The 17321-nt window shown below is 37.4% G+C and overlaps 1 protein-coding gene across 1 annotated transcript in view; it reads left to right on the forward strand.

The window, feature by feature from the left end:
• Nucleotides 1-17321, forward strand: part of MAGI2 (membrane associated guanylate kinase, WW and PDZ domain containing 2) — a 1516313-nt gene that overhangs the window by 982504 nt on the left and 516488 nt on the right. Inside the window, exon 4 of the mRNA XM_026448702.1 lies at nucleotides 9049-9264. Coding sequence (XP_026304487.1) covers nucleotides 9049-9264 — 216 coding nt within the window. The remainder of the gene's footprint in view (nucleotides 1-9048; nucleotides 9265-17321) is intronic.

Below are 17321 nucleotides of genomic sequence, written 5' to 3' on the forward strand. Positions count from 1 at the left end.
TTTAAAATTATAATATTTTGGATATATTGGGTAAAGAAAAATATTACAATTACTTTCACATTTTTTTCTTTTTTAATGTGGCTACCTAGAAATTTTTAAGATGATTGGTCAGGTGTGGTGGCTCATGCCTGTAATTTCAGCGCTTTGGGAGACCAAAGGTAGGAGGATGGCTTGAAGCTAGGAGTTTGAGACCAGGCTGGCCAACATAGTGAGACCATGTCCCTAAAAATAAATAAATAAATAAAAATAAATAAATAAAAATCCGCATCTCCTTTAGCAAGGAAAAGAAAATTAAAAACAAAAAAAAAATTAAATTACATATATGTGGCTCATATTTGTGGCTTGCATTCCATTTTTACTAGATTGTGCTATTCTAAGGGATTTAATACATTGTTTAAATGGGATATACTCATGAATTTAAAGTTTATGTTATAGTTATAAATGTTCAAATGTCTTCTTTTGGAAGCAGGTGTATATTTGACATCAACAAATCATATGTGACTTCTTTATAATTTCTTTCCGTCTGCTATCTGGTACAGGTGGGAAATGTTCTGAGCTACTCTGATAACACCTGAAGGGAAGAGTCACTGAAAGAAAGAGTGTCCAATTTCCTTTACATGAGCAAACCACCTTCCCTAGCCAGTCTGTGGACACACATTTAGCAAAGATTTATCCTGTGCTTGTCTACATTAGCTAACGTGAATAAATGAATATTCAGTCAGAATGACCTCTGAGGACTTGCAAACAAGTGTCAGGAAATGTTAGTCAAATTGAACTATCTGCATGACTTTCTGGAGAGCACTGGTGAATAATACAGTAAATTCAAGATGTATGTCATTGGAGATTACATTGTGAAACCAGCATTAATTTAATTTACAACAAATTTGAAATTCTTAGGTGGGGTTTGTTAAGAATAATTCAATTCCATGTATGAGAAAAAAGAAACATTCCCACTTTTTGTACAGTTGTGGACTTTCTGAAAGTCACTTAAACACTGAATTTCTAAAAATTCAGCAATTTACTGTTCAGTCTAAGTATTGATGACAAAATGCTATTTTGTATGTTTTTCTTATTTCTGATACATGTAAGAGTAATACTTTCTCACCACAAAAGAAAAAGACATTATCTTTCGAGGTCAGGGAGTTTCTGCATCTTGGTTTCAAGCTGCTAACTACATTTGACATGATGAGGAAATGATACATTTTTGTTTTTTTCAGAACCAAGTGTAAGCATCAGAGCTGCTTACAAAAAGAATTTCAAAAATTGATTGACAAAAGAATTCTGCAGTAAGAATTTCTGTCTTATTTTCTGGTAGAAAATCCAAATTTAGAAAAGTAGAATATTTTCTGGGTTATATTTACTCACTTCATTTTATATTTACAAAATTTCTAATTTACTAACTATAGCCATATGACTGTGATTCTTTTGCCATGGGTGACATGAGGTTAGAATGATTTTTGCTAATAGTTTTAAATCATTGCTATCTCTTGTTTAATATGTTAAACATGTCTTAAAGCTTGAGTTTGGGATCCTTTGATGATTTATCTCTTTCTATTAATACACATCTAAATCTCTGATATGTATAAAATGATTGTTTACATACAATCTGGCAAGTTTTCTAACATAATTATGATCAGTTGGAACTCTAAATCTTTCCCCTGTTTAATGTCAGAGTCAATTTTTGCAGGTGCTATTAAGGAGGCCAAGCATCAAACTATTTGCTTCATTTATAAAACTGTAAAAACAAACACGATTCTCAACCATTTAAAGTTTGCCACATATTGTTTCCAACACGAAGACATATCCTCAAGCTCTCTGGGAATCCCACTGATGAGCTGTGCTGTTTGCATGCCCCGTGGGTCCTGCAGGCAATCATCTCTCTTCTACTGAACCACTATCCAAAATGCATTCTTTCCATTTACCAAAATGGGAAAAAAGGATTTGAGAATATTTGGGAGGAATAGAAGTCATGACCTTAATCTGTGTGGTATCTTGAAGACAAGTATATTTATTACCTTCGTAAAACCCATCTCCACTTGGGAGCCATATGGAATGATCTATGGTTATTTGATATAAAACCTACACATATTATTATACACCAAAAGGACTGAAACAACAGAGTAAGCATCTGAATCTACAACTTAAAAAGCCAAATAAACTAAATAGCAAATGATATGTTTCCATCATGAAAACTGATCTTGTTTAAAGATAAAAGGTGTTAGAAGTAAATGAAAGTGTTTCAAAGTATCTGCTACTTACATTTTTACATTTCCTCATACCTAAAATTGGTTTTTAGTGTCTTTCCTATTTCTTGTCATAATACTAGGATTTAAAAGTATAAAGAATATGATGCATCTCAGAAAATAATATTTTGGTGTCTATTACCATTCACTGAAGACTGGGGGTACAAAAAAGGAAACAATTTAAAATTCGTTGAAATTGTTCCGTAATCCTGTTTTTCCCATTAGCCTTACCACTAAATCAATGTGAAAAAATCTGGGAGTAACCAGAAGAAAGGTAAAATCATCACTTTAGAAACTTAAAATACAACTTTTATGCAAAGGTCAGTTGACTACAGAGAAAGCAGAAGAATAATTCCATGATGGTTTCAAGTACAGTACATGAAAAGTGATTTAGAAAGCTATTCTCATTGCTTTCAGATGACCTAGGGACAGATCTGCCTTAAAATGGGTAAGGGATTAGGTTTTGCAAGGACTTTGCCTGGCAGGTTTAGTTCATAATCTATTTTAGTCCCTCTCCCTTTGCAATACATTGTGTGAGTGTCCTGTGTAAATGGGAATTTATTAAATGTTTTTATTATAAAATAAATTATTGACAATGGGCTATTTATTCAAATTTTTGGAAAACGTTTCTTTTCTTTTTTCTTTTTCGAGATGGTGTCTTGCCCTGTTGCCAGGCTGGAGTGCAGTGGCGCAATTTCAGCTGACTGCACTCTCCACCTCCCAGGTTCAAGCGATTCTCCTGTCTCAGCCTCCTGAGTAGGTGGGACTACATGCACATACCACCAACATGCTCACCTAATTTTTGTAATTTTAGTAGAGACGGAGTTTCACCATGTTGGCCAGGATGGTCTCTCTCTCTTGACCTCATGATCTGCCCATATCAGTCTCCCAAATTCCTGGGATTACAGGCGTGAGCCACAGCGCCCAGTCAACTTTTCTATTTGTATAACAGAGTACAGTCATCCTGTTTCACATTTTCATAGCCACACCTTGATGAAAAAAGAATCTGTTCATAGATAGTTAAAAAACTGAAGAATAGGTCAGGGTCCTGAAATGACTTTCTCTCTTAATTTGCAGGCATTGATTACAAAGAAGACTATGTAAATTTATAGATTATTCAAATATGACAGAATTAAGGTGAAAATTTTATGTATATTTTGTTATACTCAATAAGTTAGTGGAATTTGATATTAAACTTACACAAAACTGCTAATGTACAGATCATTCTTCACGAGTACATATTCCGTGAAAAGTGCTCTAGAAAAGCCTGTACTCGAAATACACACACACACTCTCTTTTTTTTTTTTTTTTTTTTTTTTTTTTTGAGGCGGAGTCTTGCTCTGTTACCCAGGCTGGAGTGCAGTGGCCGGATCTCAGCTCACTGCAAGCTCCGCCTCCCGGGTTTACGCCATTCTCCTGCCTCAGCCTCCCGAGTAGCTGGGACTACAGGCGCCAGCCACCTCGCCCGGCTAGCTTTTTGTATTTTTTAGTAGAGACGGGGTTTCACCATGTTAGCCAGGATGATCTCGAACTCCTGACCTCGTGATCCGCCCGTCTCGGCCTCCCAAAGTGCTGGGATTACAGGCTTGAGCCACTGCGCCCGGCCCACACCCTTATCTTTAAAGGAGTGGATGGAAAAAATTCCTAAACTGTCCTTGCTGTATGATTTGGTAGCAATTTTGCCTTTCCCTTTTGAAACTGAGACATTTGTGTTCACTGACTGTGGCTTTGAATGAAGTTCTCCACTACGAGTTCTGGGCAGGTTGCAATTGCATCACACATTTTTTTTTCTCTTAAGAGGCAACAGCGTATTTTCAAAAGAGATGAGGTTCTTAATTCAAAGAGATACAAGTTTTCTACTTGCTTTATATATAATATTAGGAAATAGTTTAATTTCCTAGTCTCAATTTTCTTAACTGCATATGCAGAATGACTTCGTGCTGTATTGTGATGAATAAATACCAAAAGTAGTACCCTATATTGAGCATCTACTCTGATCTGGTCAGGTCATATATCCTTTTAGTATCATTAATCTAGTATAACAGCACTGTGGGGTAAGAGTTAATCTATAAAGCAGCACTGTGGGGTAAGAGTTACCCTACTCCCCATTTGATATAAGAGTACATATGTAAAATGCCCATGACAGTGAGCAGGTTAGCACATTGTAGCAGTGGTCACTACTGCTTTCAGATGGAGTCTTGCCCTGTTGCCAGGCTAGAGTGCCGTGGCGCGATTTCGGCTGACTGCACCCTCCGCCTCCCAGGCTTAAGCGATTCTCCTGTCTCGGCCTCCTGAGTAGGTGGGACTACATGCACGTAACTACATGCACATACTAGCAGTAGTAATAGTTATAGTTGCTTTTGTGACTGTGGTCATCTTATAGCCCCACATTCCCACTTTAACTGAATTGATTTAGGGATGTAAAGAGGTAGTGAGATTAGAGGACACAGGATTCAAAGTCAGGTTTATCTCACTAGGATTTATGCTGTTAAGCGTTACACCATATTGTTGTGGGTTTGTGGAAGTTTTGTTTGTCTGTTTTAATTTTAGATTTTCTACATCCAGGCAGTATGCATATAGGCATGTCATCTTTAAGGGAACAATTTTTCCAAATTGTATTTTGAAACAGTTTGGATATTTATTTTTTTTCTGAAAACATACTGGTATGTTACCTAAAAGGAACATTTTATCCTTGATACATTTATTTGAATGCATTTATATCAGGGAGTCAGTTCAACGAGTTAGCTGCCTGACTGCTTGGCTAATTCTTCAGCCATTGGTCTAGGTATTTCTGGTTTCCTAGTTATTATGCAATGAGATAAAAATGTTGGCTTAGGGTAGCTTATTCTCTATGAATTGTGTTTGTCAAGTGTAGTAAGAGTATGGATTATGTATGTGTTTCCTTTATATTGCTAGCATTGCCAATAATCTTAATGTCTTAACTAATGATTCATATTTTTACATATAAAATGTAATCTGATGTAATTTCATAAATATACTTATAGAAATAGAATATTGCTGTGTAATTTACAGTCACATCATATACCAATGGGTGTAATTAGTAATATAAATATAAATTTAGCAGGATCTGTTATTTAGTATTTGGTTTTAGCCTGTGCTATGCATTTATGTCTAATTAATAAAAGGCTTTTTTACTTCAGGGAAATTTAAAATTGACAAGACAAATAGGAAAAAAAAAAACCACTGAAGTGTGATCCATTTTTCTTAGTACTATATATTAAAGGTATTAAAGATATTAGAATACTACTTTAAAATCATGTATCATTTATTGAGATACGCATAGGTTAGTTTTACATTATGCTTATTAGATAAGTAGTATGTGTTGAGATCCTATAGAAAGCATAGCAACACAACTAGAGCTGTGCTACCCTTCATGAATGCTGAAATATAAAAGTTCATTGATTCTAGGGAGCAACTATTCATTTTTGTTTGCTCAGAATTTGTCTGGTACATATAGATGTCTGATTCATTTTAAATGCTCTAAATCAAATTAGATGGTAACATTTAGCAAAGTGTATATTATCCACTTTGCAGACTGTAAAACAAAAATGTTGTATACTTACAGCATGGGGATAAGAACCACTTTACAACTTAATTTTTTTTCTTGCATTACTCTCTTACTCTGAGTATCTATAGTGATGAGCAATGGCATTATCGGCACAGCTAGCCTTCAGAATGTTTGCTCACTTTATGCCAGCATGAAGTTTACACTGCCGTTAAAACCACTGCAATTTTTAGTTTTTTTTATAAAGCTCTTTCTCATACATTCTTACTTCATCTTCACAACAACCCAGTGAGAAAGCAAATGGAGTGGAGATTTGTCATTTCTACCTGCCAGCATTCCAAGGCCCTTTCTACCCGGGGGAGACACTTTCTACCTGGAGAGCCCCCAAGATAAAATGGGTGGATGGTAGTGTGTCCAGAATTGGTTCCTTCTGGTGGGTTCTTGGTCTTACTGACTTCAAGAATGAAGCCACGGACCCTCCCGGTGAGTGTTATAGTTCATAAAGGTAGTGCAGACCCAAAGAGTGAGAAGCAGCAAGATTTACTGCAAAAGGCGAAAAAACGAAGTTTCCAGGAACCCGACTGGGTTGCAGCTGCTGGCGCCGGTGGCCCACTTTTATTCCCTTGTTTGCCCCCCCTCCCCATCCTGCTGATTGTTTCATTTTACAGAGAGCTGATTGGTCCATTTTACAGAGTACTGATTGGTCCTTTTTACAGAGTGTTGATTGGTCCGTTTTTACAGAGTGCTGATTGGTGCGTTTACAAACCTTTAGCTAGACACAGAGTGCTGATTGGTGCATTTACAGTCCTTTAGTTAGAAAAGTTCTTCAAGTCCCCACCCATCCCAGAAGCCCAGCCCCCTTCACCTCTCAGTAGGGTTGTACCTCCCAGTCCCTCTACTGAAATCAAAGGAGAGTCTCGCACATCTCTTCCACTTCCTTGGCAGCCCAAGTGCTCTCATGTGATGGAGGCTCAGCCAATGAGATGATCCTGCCTGGGATTTTCCCTAAAAATGAGCAAATCAGAGCAACTGAGGACAGTTTGGAGCCCATTCTCATGGAGGCAGTTTGCACTGTGCATTGTCCCTTTGGCAGTAGAACCATCTGGAGATTTCAGGGCTATCAAAGGCAACATAAGTGTCTGGAGTAGACACCTTTTTTTCTGCATTTTTTCTCATGGTTTGTCGGCCTTTCTTCTTCACATGGCTTGGCTGTGTCCCCACCAAAAATCTCATCTTGAATTGTAATCCCCATAATCCCCACATGTCAAGAGAGAGACCAGGTAGAGGTAATTGAATCATGGGGGCAGTTTCTGCCATCCTGTTCTCACTATAGTGAGTGAGTTCTCACGAGATCTGATAGTTTCATAAGTATTTGGTAGTTCCTCCTGTGTTCATTGTCCCTCCTGCTGCGTTGTGAAGAAGGGGCTTGCTTCTCCTTTTGCCATGATTGTACGTTTCCTGAGGTCTCCACAGCCTTGTGAAAATGTGAGTCAATTAAACCTCTTTTCTTTCTAAATTACCCAGTCTCCTGCTATTCTTTATAGCAGCAAGAGAACAGACGAATATATCCCTCAAGTAGCCATCTTATATATTTATATAGCACATCTCTATCACATTTAACTTGAGTAGGTTGTGGTTTTTTACAGCCCAGAACACGGGTGATTAGAACAATTATTGCTCTTCCACGCTTATAGATGAAGAAATTGAGCCTTACAGAGGTTAAGTAACTTGCTTTTAGTTATATAGAAAAGCCAAGTCTAAATTCTATGTCTTCTGGTTAATGATTGTTCCTTTCACAGCACACCTTTTTCCCAAATGTGTTTAGTGGCCTTTGCAGACAATGAAGTGTGCTTCCTTCCTTATGTATATCTCCTCCATTGCAGTGCTTACTCCTATTTCCTGTTATAATGCTTTTCTGTTTGACATCAAATTTGGTCTCCCTTACTAGACTGTTGAGCATCTTGGAAGACAAGGATTGTATTGTATTCATCTTTTTTCTATCAAACATACAGGAGTGCCTGGGTGCATAACTTAGTACCAATAAAGATTTTACTGAATGAATGAGCAAGTAAGTGCATAAATTACTCAATTAACTGAAAACACTGATACAGGTTCGAGGTTGGTGCTGTAAGATTGATTTCAAAAAAACACTCCCTCTATTCTTTACCAATCAAAATTTTAGGATATTTTAAATAAAGTGTTTTATCTTGAACATACAAAGATGTTCACAGCTGGGTGCAGTGGCTCATGCCTGTAATCCCAGCACTTTGGGGGTCCGAGGCAGGTGGATCACTTGAGGTCAGGAGTTTGAGATCAGCCTGGGCAAAATGGCAAAACCCCATCTCTACTAAAAATACAAAAATCAGCCAGACATGGTGGTGCATGCCTGTAGTCTGAGCTACTCGGGAGGCTGAGGTACGAGAATTGCTCGAATCTAAGAGGCGGAGGTATCAGTGAGCCAAGATTGTACCATTGCCCTTCAATCTGGGCAACAGAGTGAGACTCTGTCTCAATAAAATGAAATAATAAAGATGGCCACTTAATAAACATTTATTCCATGATTATTATATGCTAGGTTTTAATATGGGAATAAATAAGAATGATTCTCTTTTCAAAAAAGTGCTGCAGATGGATGAGTGAAACAGATGATTCCATAGCTCAGATAATGGAGCTGTGGGCAAAAAAAAAAAAAAAAAAAAAAAAAAAGCTGTGGTAATCTGAAGAGTGAGTAGAGCAGCAGGCCCACTGTCAGCAGCCATGGGAACCACTAGACTGGCACAGGGATACAGGTCTAGGCAGGATGCTGTGCACATCAAGGAAATAGCCATAATCCTTTGAAAGCTACAGAATAGTAGAATGTGCTTTCCCTTTCCAGAATAGTGTGAGATGTCCCCGCTACAAAAAAATTACCTGTACTCTTAACATACTTATTTTTTTTAAAGGTTATAATCCAGTCTGGTTATAAAAATTTGGATAATTTTAAAATTAACTACATACCACTTGGGAATAACACATAAGACTATATTTTGGTTTGGCACAAAGATGAGAATGAAGATCGATCTATATGTCTAAGCATTAAATTCCAATACAACAGAAGGAACAAATATGTATATAGAGAGACACATAGATAGAGCTAGAAAACCATATATATATATGTATGTGTCTATGTATGTACATATAAAATAGGATAAATATGTGTTAATATAATTTCCATTCTTCACAAATTATGTACACAGAAGAAATATTTAACTCCAAGAATGCTTTGGTATTGTTTGCAGACAATTACTACGGTACCCCAAAGCCGCCAGCAGAACCAGCACCATTATTGTTAAATGTAACAGACCAGATACTTCCAGGAGCCACTCCAAGTGCTGAAGGAAAAAGGAAGAGGAATAAATCAGTGAGCAACATGGAGAAAGCCAGTATAGAGCCTCCTGAGGAGGAAGAGGAAGAGAGGCCTGTGGTCAATGGAAATGGAGTAGTAGTAACACCAGGTTAGTCATTTACATTTTTTATGGGCTCATAAATCTACTGTTTTAGATCTAAGATATATATATGTACACATAGATACATATACAGATACATAGTAAGATATGTATATACACACACATATGTATTTCTTACATCTATGTGTTCACATGTAAATTATTATAATTATCTTCAAAGAGAGAAGGTTATGATATCAAATGGAAAGGACATGGTATTAAAGTAGTTGAAAGAATATGCTAAAAAAATTTTTGTCATATTCTTTCAACTACTTCAATTTTTTATTTCAATTATATAATATTAGTAGCAGTATAGTGAATGATCAAAACCTCTGTAAGATATTACGAGTCTTATATATGGTTGTGTAAAGTTTTGAGGTCTTTGTTAATATTAGAGAAAATCTTCTTAGAAGTCTTGCTATGCTTGCAGTTCTGTCAGTAGAGGTTATGTCATGTGATTTAGTTTACAACTTCGATGAATACAATTTTCAAAATTGCTACAACTACAGAATGCCCATATATTTGTTTCTTTTTCCTTACCACCTGATCTGGAAACATGAAAAATATATCTTTATACATTAACAATGTGAAGCCACTACCCTTGAACAAGGAAAATAATAGCTGTGCCTTTGATTTATGATCATTATACCACATATGTAAAGAATTAGACACAAATAGGTCTGGGGCAGTGGCTCGTGCCTGTAATCCCAGCACCTTGGGAGGCCAAGGTAGGCAGATCACAAAGTCAGGAGGTCGAGAACATCCTCGCTAACAAGGTGAAATCCTGTCTCTACTAAAAATACAAAAATATTAGCCAGGCGTGGTGACAGGCGTCTCTAATCCCAGCTACTCGGGAGGCTGAGGCAGGAGAATGGCGTGAATCTGGGAGGCAGAGCTTGCGGTGAGCCCACATCATGCCACTGTACTCCAGCCTGGGCAACAGAGCAAGACTCTGTCTCAAAAGAATTAGACACAAATATAAAATGTGCTTGTGCAAGGTATGGATTTGCATTTTTCTTATTCTTATTAATACAGTATCAGAAATAGATTTTTAAAATAAAATTATTCATAAATATTACCAAAACAACAACAAAACTATGGCATTTTGGTAGCCTGTTGGAGTAAGTTACCAAAATTTCATTTTATTTTTTATTTTTTAATGATAGCATAGCAGCGGGCATTGAAAAAATCTGAGGTCCATGTTTAAAGCTTTTAAAAAACTGTTAGCATGTGTACCTTTCATACATATTATTCTTAAGATATTTCTTACTACCACTTTGATATCTATATTTTCATGTTTATTGTACTCAAATACTAACACAGTATTTGAATTTTCATGCTGTTACTTTTATCAAGGAAAAACTTCATAAGCTTACTTTTTATCATCCTTTTTCAAAATGCCTATAAAAGTGTTCTTCATTGAGCATAAGATGAACATAAGGAGATCAAAAATTGAATCTGTGCTAATCATGGTAGAAAACCTAAGATGCTTTTATCTTGATTACTCAGAGGAGGGCAACCTCCTCCATTAATATATGTGAGTTAACATATATCCACTGACTCTAGCATCATTGATTTCTAGATACAAATGCTAAAAATCACTATAAGTAATGTAACTTGTCTCCTATGAAATGATGTGGCAATTTTCAACCAATTAGATACCTTCCTCTTTTTTGATTCTGAAGTATCTGTGTCAAAATATTTGCTTTTAATTATGTAATTACATTTGAATTAAATCGATAGTACATAGTTTTCTTAGCTGATCTTTGATGTGAGAAGCTGAACAACTCAGCTGGGTTGAAGCAGTAACCAAAAAAGAAGCAGAAGCTGGGGTCAGATAACATTTGCAAAATTTCTTACTGTTTAACATCTTGTGGTTAAAAGTGTAAGAAGTATATTCCTGCTAAACCAGGATCACTGATCCCTATTTCATTTCTTATCTGTGTAGGGCAAATAAAATGAAGCATTCTTGATCCACAGACTTTTAAACTAGAAACTTGTTTAATTATGGGGCATTCATACAGCCAACAGACACATGAAAAAATGCTCATCATCACTCGCCATCAGAGAAATGCAAATCAAAACCACAATGAGATACCATCTCACACCAGTTAGAATGGCAATCATTAAAAAATCAGGAAACAACAGGTGTTGGAGAGTATGTGGAGAAATAGGAACACTTTTACACTGTTGGTGGGATTGTAAACTAGTTCAACCATTATGGAAAAGAGTATGGCAATTCCTCAAGGATCTAGAACTAGATGTACCATATGACCCAGCCATCCCACTACTGGGTATATACCCAAAGGATTATAAATTATGCTACTACAAAGACACATGCACACGTATGTTTATTGCGGCACTATTCACAATAGCAAAGACTTGGAATCAACCCAAATGTCCATCAGTGACAGACTGGATTAAGAAAATGTGGCACATATACACCATGGAATACTATGCAGCCATAAAAAAGGATGAGTTTGCGTCCTTTGTAGGGACATGGATGCAGCTGGAAACCATCATTCTTAGCAAACTATCACAAGAAGAGAAAACCAAACACCGCATGTTCTCACTCATAGGTGGGAACTGAACAATGAGTTCACTTGGACTCGGGAAGGGGAACATCACACAATGGGGCCTATCATGGGGAGGGGGGAGGGGGGAGGGATTGCATTGGGGAGTTATACCTGATATAAATGATGAATTGCTGGGTGCTGACGAGTTGATGGGTGCAGCACACCAACATGGCACATGTATACATATGTAACAAACCTGCACGTTATGCACATGTACCCTAGAACTTAAAGTATAATAAAAAAAATAAATAAATAAATTAAAAAAATTATGGGGCTTACTCAATCTAGAAAGCAAAATTTCCTTCTATTCATACCTTAAGCATAAAGATGATGTGCTTTTATGGTTAAGAGGTCTTCATCACCCCCAGAGAAACTGGATAAAACTGAACTCTTCTTGATCAACCCTAGCCGTATGACTGTCTCTGGATTCCTCAGCGTGATGATAGTAGAGAATAACTGTTAGCCAACTCTAGGTTTTCAAGACAGTCAGTGGATGCTGCCAACAGTGGCTCTGTAAATAAGCCTGCTGGACAAGTGGCCCTTATACCGTGCTTTTCTTTCCTGTTATGGGGAGACGAGAGATATACAAATCGGGCAGCCCTTCACCCACTGTTCAAAAATGAGCAGAACAGTCTTAAACCACAATATGGCCCATCATCCATTATTAGAAGTCCTTTGACAATCCCGGTCTTTGAAATGTCTTTGTTATTCTTTATGTTTATTGAGTAGAGACTTTAGGAATTTCTTTGACCTCCTCTGATACACATTTTCCAACTCTTCACCTTTTGAACCTCATCACATTGGTTTTCTTTTTTAGCACAGTGTCTCTGCCCTGCCTTCGCATTCTTCACATTCTTCACATACAACAGATACAGGAGATTTCAAAGAAGACTGAGAAACATGTTCCTGGCCAGGTGTGGAGGCTCATGCCTATAATTCCAGCACTTTTGGAGGTCGAGGCAGGTGGATCAATTTCATAGGAGTTTGAGACCAGCCTGGGCACCATGGCAAAACCCCATGTCTGCAAAACACACACACACAAAAATTAGCCAGGCATGGTGGCACATACCTGTAGTCCCAGGTTCTTGGGAGGCTGAGGTGGGAGAATTGCCTGAGCCCAAGGAGGTCAAGGTTGCAATGAGCCATGATAGTGCCACTGCACTTCAGCCTGGGCAACAGAGTGAGACCTTATCTCAAACAAACAAAAAAAGAAGAGAAAAACATGTCACTTAAATTTTAGTTAATACTGTCCTATATCAACTAACTATAGTAATAATTTATCAGACTTCAATTCAGAGCATAAATATTGTAATCAACAAGGTACATTTGGAGAATATAAAAAGCATATTGAGGTAATATGATTCCATTACAAAGGAATTTTGACAATAGTAATAAGTAATGAAATAGTTCCATTCTTTTGAATGCTTACCACGTGGTAGGAGCAGCCTAACCTCATTATAGGTATTAGTTCATTTAACTATCTTAACTGTTCCATTAACTAGGTACTACTTTACAGATTAGGAAACTGAGATACTTTGGCTAGTAACTGGAGTTCATATATAGGAAATCTTGGTCCACAACACATATGTCTGGCTGCCATGCTATCCTGAGTCTTATATAACAAAATACAAGCGTAAATATATTTCTTAGTGATATATAGACATATAACCACTATTTCACCTGTATATCTTTCAAAGTGGTATTATAAATTTCTAGTTACCAAAAATTTCATATTGCTTTTATTTCTTGAAATCATGTACAATGAACTTACGTCCCTCTGTGGGTATAAAAAATTCCTAGTTTTTAAAATTCTGTGCATATATAAGCATCAAATCTACCAGTATTTGGCTTCATATATACTTAACCAAAACTTTAAGTAAATAAAGGTTGTGATTCCTCGGTTTATATCTGATACCTATTTTTTTTCATCTTTTCTCCTTTGAACTAGAGATCATACTTAAACTGCAGTTTTCTTTCTCCCAGACCTTATCTATATAAAGTCAGTGACCACCTTTAGATATATAAGTTATCCAGTTCTGCTAACATTATCAGTGTTATCAAAATTCACATGACATGTGAATGTTTATTTTACTGAGTGTTCTTTCCTTCTGCTCAAAATTACACCAGACACATAGAGTTAGCCCATGGCACCTAGGAAAACCATACAATGATTTTTCAGTGTCAGGACAGAAACATCTCTCTGCCGTATATTGCCTTGGTAATGGAAATCAATACAATTCTATCCTTAGATATATAGTTTTATCCTTGTCAATAATAAAAAAATTAGAAAAATAAAAATTAATAATGACCACTCTCCTCTAACGGATACAAACAATGGACTGGGCATGTAATACATATATTAACTCTAGTCCCGTAATAATTCTATACTTATTTTATGAATGAGATACTGAAATTTTGTTTAAAGTCCTTAACTAAAGTAAAAGTTTATTTACTGGCAGAGTTGAGATTTGGATCTAGTAATACCTGAACTCATCCGCTCTCCAACACATTTCCCGGAGCTGTTAACCATGCCAAGGACAAAGGGACTTCTGACCTCCCCAAAGTAAATGGCAATCCTGCAGCTTAGAGGATTTAGTCTACATTGTATTCCATTGTATTTGTCTTTTACTAGACTCACAGCAGTGGTGTTAGATTTAAAGACAAGTATGGTGCATCCTTACATCAGCTTACAGATTGTTTTTGAACCGATATTTAAAATTTATATCCCCTGGAAACCTTAACATTAACGTCACCTATATTTAGATATTTTCATCTTTCTGTTTATTTTCTTAGAGTTGATATCAGCCCCATGGCTTCAAATTCTATAGATTTATCTGCATCCTTCACTGCTCTCCTGTGTTTAAGGTATATTTCTAACTACTGCCCACTGGACAGCATCACCTAAGCATTACTTCTGTAACTTAAATGCAATACGTTTCACTTAAACTCTTTGCCACAGAACGAACAAGCAAACCAATTCACGAAGCCCTTTACCTGATTTCTCTAATTCTACATTTCACCCATATACCTCAGAATTATCTTTATGTTTCTTTTCCCCGGTCTTGGTATTGTTTATTAGGCACAAAAGGGCCTTTGACTCCTATCCTTTCCTTCGAAATATCACTGCACCATCCTAGAGCACTGCCTTATTAACTCATGTGTGGACTGTAGTTCCCTAACTGATCTGTATGCCTTGAGGATCCTTCCCGATCCAATTACCTTTTTTTCCACCATAGGTAAAAATTCCTGAACCAGAACTAGGTCATGGCAGGGCACGATGACTCACACTTGTAATCCCAGCACTTTGTGGGGCTGAGGCGGGTAGATGAGGTCAGGAATTCAAGATGAGCCTGGGCAACATGACAAAACCCTATGTCTACAAAAAATATAAAAATTAGCCAGATATGGTGGCACACACCTGTAGTCCCAGCTACTTGGGAGGCTTAGGTGGGAGGATCACTTGAGCCCAGGAAGGTCAAGGCTGCAAGGAGCCATGATTGTTCCTCTGCACTCCAGCCTGGGTAACAGAGTGAGACCCTATCTCAGGAAACAACAACAACAAAAACAGGTCATGCAACTGTCCTCAAAACTCGAATGAGCTTCTGTTTCCATCGGTTCAAATTCCTCAGGCAGCAACTCAGGTCCTCCTACATTTGACTAGAATATCTCTGTTAGCATTGGCTCCCATTAATCCCATACATACTCCCTTCTCTCATCCACACGACACACTCCAAACATTTTCACCTGTGTGGTCAGGCCATTCCCACATTTGAATTCTCTTTCTGTATTCAAAATCCATTAAAAATGTTTCTTATTTCCTGGGAATCCCTTGTTGACTTTTCACAGTGAAGAGTAAAAACTGATCATCTCTGAATGACAGTAATACAATTTGCACTTTTCATGTATTTGGAAGGTATTAGCCTGGTACTTGTTGAAAACTTTTCATAATGTGCATGTCTGGTATCCCCATATATATGTGTATTGTAAACATTATTAGAACAAGGACTTTTTTTTTTTTTTTTTTTTTTGAGACAGAGTTTCACTCTTGTTGCCCAGGCTGGAGTCCAATGGTGTGATCTCGGTTCACTGAAATCTCTGCCTCCTGGGTTCAAGTGATTCTCCTGCCTCTGCCACCCAAGTAGCTGGGATTACAGGCGCCCGCCATCATGCCCAGCTAATTTTGTATTTTTTGTAGAGATGGGGTTTCTCCATGTTGGTCATGCTGGTCTTGAACTCCTGACCTCAGGTGATCTGTCTGCCTCGGCCTCCCAAAGTGCTGGGATTACAGGCGTCAGCCGCCGCGCCTGGCCAAACAAGGACTTCTTTTACTTTTCTGTTTGCCTGTTCAGCAATTAGCGTATATCTTTAAATATTTCAAGTATGGTAAATCTATTTTTTTAGTCAATCTTGTCTAATCTCTAGAGGATGTCAGTTTTACAGTATCAACATGATTACATTCCTTTCATGCTCATTTTACACTATTCAGTATATTCAATATGCAGTGTTTCCTAAGTTTGAAGGATATATCCCTGATCCTATATTCCTTCAAAAGTTGTATAACTAAAAAAAAGTATACAGAAGTGCATTTTAAAATACATACTCTCAGAGATGAGAATTAGCCGGCCTCCCTAGCTTTGGCAATACCAAAGATAGATAGATGATAAATAGATAAGTCGACTGGATTTTTTAAATGATTGAACTCTCCTTCAGGAAAGCAAGATCCTGCAAACCAGAGTAATTAGGTTAAGCTTTCTTGGATTTCTTTTATTTCATGAGTTATCTGCTAAACTTTTCTGGAAAGTAATTCACTATTATCTTGTAGCTTCCCCTCATGAGCTATTAGTAAGCCTAGTGCAAAGAATTAGAAATGCACATATATTTTAAAAGCATTTAAATCTCTCTGTTAATACACACATATACACACACATACACACACACACACACACACACACACACACACAATGCCAGGAGGAACAGGGCCCCATGAGAGCTACCTTCGCCAACAAAGAGAATACAGTATGTGTACACAGAGCTGCCTTCTCCAGGCCCCAAGCCTGCAATTAGTGCAAATGAACTGCGTCTCCCAGAGAGCAAACAGAGTGTCCCTTATGTGATCACCGAGTGTCCTCGGCAATGATCTCAGTTCACCATTAGGGACCCGCATCCAGGTCCTGTGCTGCTTGGCACGCTGACTGTGCATGCACCATCAGTCCTGGTTCCGTGAATGAGACCCTGTCACTGTCAGAAGAATTATGTCCTCCCTAGTGAATCTCACTGTTTTCCTGCGAATAATGCCCCACTCTGAAACCACCCCAATGCCTATGCCCTGCTTATTTTTGTGTGGGTTCACAGAGACTGCGATTTGTGTATCTACCCAGATATTTATCTTTTTTGAGCAGGGTGAGAAGGGCTTAATTTTATGATCTTGTTCCCAGAGTACTGGGTTTTATCTCTCCATTGAATGGGTAAATTTCTGGGGCTAATTTAAAT

Source organism: Piliocolobus tephrosceles, chromosome 8, assembly GCF_002776525.5.
Source record: "Piliocolobus tephrosceles isolate RC106 chromosome 8, ASM277652v3, whole genome shotgun sequence".
NCBI lineage: Eukaryota > Metazoa > Chordata > Mammalia > Primates > Cercopithecidae > Piliocolobus > Piliocolobus tephrosceles.